The sequence below is a fragment of the Berghia stephanieae genome, chromosome 8 (genome assembly GCF_034508935.2).
Source record: "Berghia stephanieae isolate SIO BIC M18660-M18661 chromosome 8, UCSD_Bste_1.3, whole genome shotgun sequence".
NCBI lineage: Eukaryota > Metazoa > Mollusca > Gastropoda > Nudibranchia > Aeolidiidae > Berghia > Berghia stephanieae.
Window position 1 is genome coordinate 24,181,100 of NC_088367.1, and position 6,187 is coordinate 24,187,286.

The following is a 6,187-nucleotide window of genomic DNA, read 5'->3' on the forward strand; positions in this document are numbered from 1 at the left end:
TTTCTGTATTTGGACATGGCAAAAGTTATATTGTGACATATGTAGGATGTTTATATTAATAAATTTAAATAAAAATAATAATAATCTAAAAAAACCGAAATATAAAACCAGAAAATAGAAGTTGCATTGAAGGTAAAATATTGTTTTAGAAAGACCTTATTAAATGTGATGAACAGTCAGGTGGCTCTGTAGTGCAGTTGACAAGCTGTCAGAGTCTAACTTTGAAAGTACTGGGTTCGATTCCCTTGTGGACAATTTTTTTAAAAAGTTTATTTTATTATTTTTTCTTCTTCTTCTTCTTTTTTTTTGTTTGTTTGTTTGTTGTTGTTGTTGTTGTTGTTGTTCAAAAACTTTTTATCATGTTAAAGAAAAAATTCGATTTTAATTTTCTAAAATGATTTATAAATTTGAGATCAGTATTTGTGTGCCATGTTTCTTCTTACCTTTGATTTTTTAAATTATTGTTATTATTCTTTAATTTATTATCATTGTATAAACGTACTTCGGTCATCACTAAACAGCGTGCTAAACTACAATCTAAAACTATTTATACCTCATGGACGTATGCAGCAACGGGAAGTGCATAAAAGCAGTGCGTTTTTGTACACCTCCAATGGAGGTGCATAAAAACGGTGCGATTTTGTACACCTCAACGGAGGTGCATAAAAACGCCACCTTTATATATAGTCCATTTCCACAGATTTACTCTGCTTAATGCGCTTCACAATGTTTATCATTAATTTATAAATCAGGATGGGCTCAGCATATTTTTCAGTGCACTACACAGGATATAAATAAAAACTTGATTGTTTTATGATATTTAAATGCGGTGACAGTTATTAATCCTGAAAATTTGAAACAACTTTAGCTATCATAAGTCTCATTCCATTGGTAATCTCTGTCTCCCTTGTTCAAATACTTAAAACCAACCTTTTTCACCAAAACCATAACAATGGAATATATTCTTCAGATGATGCACTTCTTAACAGGTAGCCAGTGCAACTCTCTTAGAGAGTTTAAGGAGATTAAAAGCAGATGATCTTTTGTCTTTATTCAAAGCTAGTCTAGCAGCATTGTTTAGTACAACTTGAAGGTCTGTAATACGATTACACATGTGAAAAATTTCCCCAAATATTTTGAATCAGATGTTTTTTGAGAAAACTGGCCGCATGACAAGGAGTAAGATACATATTCTGATAAGATAAAATATCGCCATGCACTTAGCACTTGCAAGATTTTTTTTTTTTTGAAAATAGAGATTTGGACAGGAATTTAGCATAGAAAAATAAAGGCGGTGAGAAATTTACTGGAGTGAAAAAATTATCGTCCAATCTCACCTAGATTTTTTATAAAAGTTTGATAACTAAACGAATAATATGACTGTAACCAAAAAGTGCTACACAATCAAACAATGAACAGAGCATAATTCTGGAACGGATTCAAATAAATCTCGTATCTTTTTTATTTTACATACAGCAGTTCAATATCTGTTATCTACTGCAAATAAGGAATGCATCGTTAGAATTCAAATAAATCTCTCTTTTTTTTACATACAATATCTACAATATCTGTTATCTAATGCAAATAAGGAATGCATCGTTAGAAATAGAAAAGTACAATATTAAGAGTAATAACTACTGAAATGAAATCAAGAAAAATAGTTTACCACTAGGTAATGAAATATTATAAATGGGGCATCGTAATCTTAATATCTAGATGACATTGAGACGTGGAATTTGCAGGCGATAAGATAATGGCCTTTACTTTATAAATAACGTCATAATTATAATTCAATGATACATGGACATGAGAAATGTAGAATTGAAAATAGAATAAATTGTGAAAATAATAATAAGTTAAACATTTATACCCCAAAAATTTCCTGAAATAATCGTGGGTTGATCACTGATTTAGATAAATAACCAAAATAACCACCATACCAAAATATCGGAATCTTTAAAATATCAATAATAAAAATAAAAGATGCAACAAAAAATTCTACTCACCATGAATAAACTTTCGGCTCTTCAGTCGTTTCCTCCAGAGGTACTTGACCGTTAGAATGGTGAAAACAAGATAGAATACAGCCCATACTTGTTGGTTATTGTTTTAGTCACAAAATATAAAGTGGCATCAAGTTCCAGGCAAGTGTGGAAAAAAAATGTTCCCGATTAGCACGATAAGTGTTACTCGGCGACCATTTTGGCATTCCCACTGTTCTAGTTCTACTTCTCACTGTCTTGTCAAAGCTTGATTCGCAACACAGTTCGGCAGAAATAGAGTGGTGTACCGGACAAAATGCTAGGCATGTTTTGATTGGGTGATTTTTATCATTGTCTCTCATTTACCGTGGAGGACTCAATGCCTAATGCATAATTTGGCTGAGAGAAAGGGTCTAATAATCGAACCCAATAGTGTTCAATAGTCGTGACGTAATGACGCATAGTAACTGGTTCTAAACTATCGAAACAATGGCGGACGCCATTATCTCCATCACCGCCCTTATGAAATACTTCTCCGACGATCATTAAAAGTGTATCCAGAGTAGAAAAACATATTTGATCATGTTTTGGCTTTGATACATTCTGATCACATGACATGAGAAAAAGTTCTAGCCAGCATGAAGAATAAATAGTAGACCGATTTTCTTTGTTTAGAACCAAGCTACTGGTTGCTAGGCGGACGTGACAACAGATTGTTGAATCCTATTATTGTCTTGATTTGCCATTGTTGTAATGGACATTATTTTGAGTATTCCCATTACAACAATGAGGCCAAAATTTTCGCGGCAGTGGTGGATTACGGGAAACTAGCTGAGTAAGATCAAAGAGAGAGGGAATGGGGATACACCTCTCATGCGCATAATGGACGGTGCCCCCGTTTCGAGCCGAAATAAGTCCCGGCAACCCTTGTACGCAGAATCCCTGACTACGGACAGAGCTGCACATACGAGATGGAAGTCGGTTTGGACAAATTCAATCCCTCGTGGGGGCGGGGACCTACACTCCTCTAAGCTTGGTGAGAAGTTGCAGGCTTTGATACCAGTAAGAGGAGACACTGGGTAGCTTCGGTCGAGGAGCTGCCTAACGGCAAGTGCGTTACATTGGTGGGGTCTAACTACCTGTCCAATATGTCCACGATGTGGGCAAGAACCCGAGACGGCAGAGCATCAAGTCGAAAGGTGTGTTGTGACGATGCTACCCGGCGGGTTGCGACGGTGCACGAATGCGGACCGGACTTTGCTGATTGGGTCGATCGTCATAACATAAATAGTGTGAACCATAAGAGGCTGCTGTGCCACACAACCATCGCGAAGTTACCTGGCTAGCAGTTAAGCTTAATAGCCAATATTCTCAACACAAACATATAACATAGAAACGATTGAGACATTGAGTATGCTCCGGTATATGGGGTGAATTTTTAATTCAGAAAAGTGAGTGGAGCAGGCACTTATGTTGGTAACAACAAGAGATGAAGTGAGTAGAAAAGTGCCAGAAGACAATAGAGAATAAATTTTTTTTCGCGGCAGTGGTGGGGGTTTGGATTCATTTTTGTTTCCGAAATAATTAAAGTTAAAATCACCCATAAAAATATTATGTTTTTGTTTATGGATTGAATAGACATAAATTCTCCGAATTCTGATAAAAAATCAATTGTTGATATTTTTTTTTGTTGGCTTGGTGGGCGGTAGATACAGTGAAACGACTTTTAAAAATTATTTTCATGAATGGCAAATCCAGCGTACTCAAAGATGGTGTGTCTTAACCTGCCTTCGTAGAGTAGAGAGGTGATGTTACCCACACAAAATAATCGAGTTAGTCACCGTCCTTACAACACCCACTTCTAGGCAAGAGACTAGAAAGCGTTCATGAAATCCGATTTTTTTAGACACTCACATCGCTTGGGCTTAAGACTTGCTAGTCATTTACTAGACTAGTAAAATTACTAAATCTAGTCATGAAAACGGGCCCGGGTCTTTAGTCTCTCACAAGTGACAAAAGGAGGTCACGAGAGAGAGAGAGAGAGAGAGAGAGAGAGAGAGAGAGAGAGAGAGAGAGAGAGAGAGCTGTGCATAGAAGTATGCCCTTAGAAGCAGCCTTTAATTGAGCCTTTATATAGTGCAATATCCACTAAACGTGTTCAAAGCGCTTTACAAGGGGTCCCTGGCCAACAGCAACACTTAACATGTAGGACGAGACATGACGCTTGTTAGGCGATATTACAATTTTATCGGACATAGACAACGCTGTTAACGGCCAGGTACCCATTTTACACCCGAGTACGGTGATAGAATATGAGTAAAGAGTCTTCTCCAAGGGCTCAACTATGCGACGAGCGAGGCTCGGACCCAGGACCTTCCGATCCGAAAGCGAGTGTCATACCACTAGACCACATAGCCGACATGAAACGTTCATTTGAATACAGATCATTTAGCTCATTACGGATTCACTAATTATTTTGGGGAACTTCTTTAAATAAGTGCTTAACAAAATTTGACTCTTTGCATTATAATATGTTTGTTTCTCCAGATGTTGGGGTGATCAAAATTAGAAACATGAAAAGCATCACATTTCGTGTTGCTCCAAATCTGGGTATCTTTATATTTTGAGAAATAATGACGGTCGACCTTCTACAATACTTTTCTCTTTGTTTCATTAAAAATGGTATATTTGATTTCCATCATAATAATAAATGTTGCACTTATTGAGCGCTTCCCATGAACCAAACATCTCAAAGCGCTTTACAGATACTAAATTACGTTACGATCCTAAGGTCCTGTAGTCCAAATTTAAATTGGAAACAAAAGACATATATTGCTTTAAAAACAAATAGTAGGCAAACAATACAAACAATAAAATCGACATGGTGTAAAATAAATTGTGAAAAAGTGTGATTTTAACACAGATTTAAAGATTAAGATATCCTCGATTTCTCTAAAGGGTTGCAGTAGGATATTCCAGAGTTTAGGGCTATCATATTGAAAAGCGCGAATATTAAAAGATGTTAACTTTAAGTACAGGTAACAGAGTAGTGTCACGTGATGATCGAAGGCTTCTTTTTCGGTGCTTAAGATTTATTAGTTTAGAAAGATATCGAGAGACCAAATTGTTAAGGCATTTGATTGAAGACAAATAAAGCAATGTTGTAATCTATTCTATAGCTGACAGGAAGCCAGTGTAAATTTTCAAAACGTGGGATGATATGTGTTCGAATTGTCTTTTTTGATATATTTATTACGCGGGCTGCTCAATTCTGTATATTTTGCAAGTTACCGATTAAATTCAATAGTAGTCCTGAAAGAGAGGAATTGCAATAATCAAGTTTTTATAATACCAAATAAGCCTTTTTTCTTTTTTTTTTTTTTTTGGAATTTTCTTTTGATTTCAAAACTCAAAGATTTGCAGACATTATTAATATGGAATTACATGGAAAGATTTTCATCGAAGATGACCGCTATATTCCTAACCTGCATAGGCAAATGTACTTCGCTCTTATTTATCATAATTCGTGTATTTGTAATGCCTAATTGCTTTGTTTGGGTGTTTTTGCCCATACTTTCAGTTTTGGATTCGTTTAGTTGGAGTTTGTTCTTAATCAGCCAGTTCTCAATGTCAATCATACATTTGAAAAAACGCCGAATTGTGTCGTGAATATCAGAAAAAGATACAGACATATAAAACTGAGAGTCATCTGTATAGAAGACAGTCTATTACACCTTCAGTTTGAGCTAAAACTGTTGTTTTTTTTTTTTTGTTTTTTTTTGAGACCTCGCTTCGTTTTCTTGTTTCTTACAACTCTTCATTTACATCATAAACAACCATTACACTGTAAAAACAACAGAACCAATTGCATCTTCATTCTTTCCATCATTTTTACTATTGTCTATCGCTACAGACACCATCAATACCAGAATCACAATGACATCAGTACAACCGTTACCACCACCACCAACAACAATAACAACAAAAGTATAATCCTGCTGTCCCTCTACTGCTCCCGCTAATATGACTAAAAAATATTATTACCACTTGTATTTATTATGCTGCTGCTATTTCTCCGCTGCTATAACTATAACTGTTATTGCCCCAACCACAGCTACATCTATTACTAATGCTGTCGTAGAAACCAAAGAAATAATAAAACAAACGGGGGAAATTCGAAACTGACGTAAAAATTAAAAATTATA

The 6,187-nt window shown here is 35.6% G+C and overlaps 1 protein-coding gene across 3 annotated transcripts in view; it reads right to left on the reverse strand.

The window, feature by feature from the left end:
• LOC144978411 (protein XRP2-like) overlaps positions 1 to 6,187 on the reverse strand; it is a 54,774-nt gene that overhangs the window by 42,182 nt on the left and 6,405 nt on the right. The window contains exon 1 of one of the 3 annotated variants that reach the window (XM_078924426.1): positions 2,007 to 2,664. The exons of the other annotated variants lie outside the window; for them this stretch is intronic. Within the exon in view, the coding sequence (XP_078780552.1) occupies positions 2,007 to 2,092 (86 nt within the window). The 5' untranslated portion in view covers positions 2,093 to 2,664. Of the gene's footprint in view, positions 1 to 2,006; positions 2,665 to 6,187 lie in introns of those variants that run through there. 3 annotated transcript variants of the gene reach the window in all.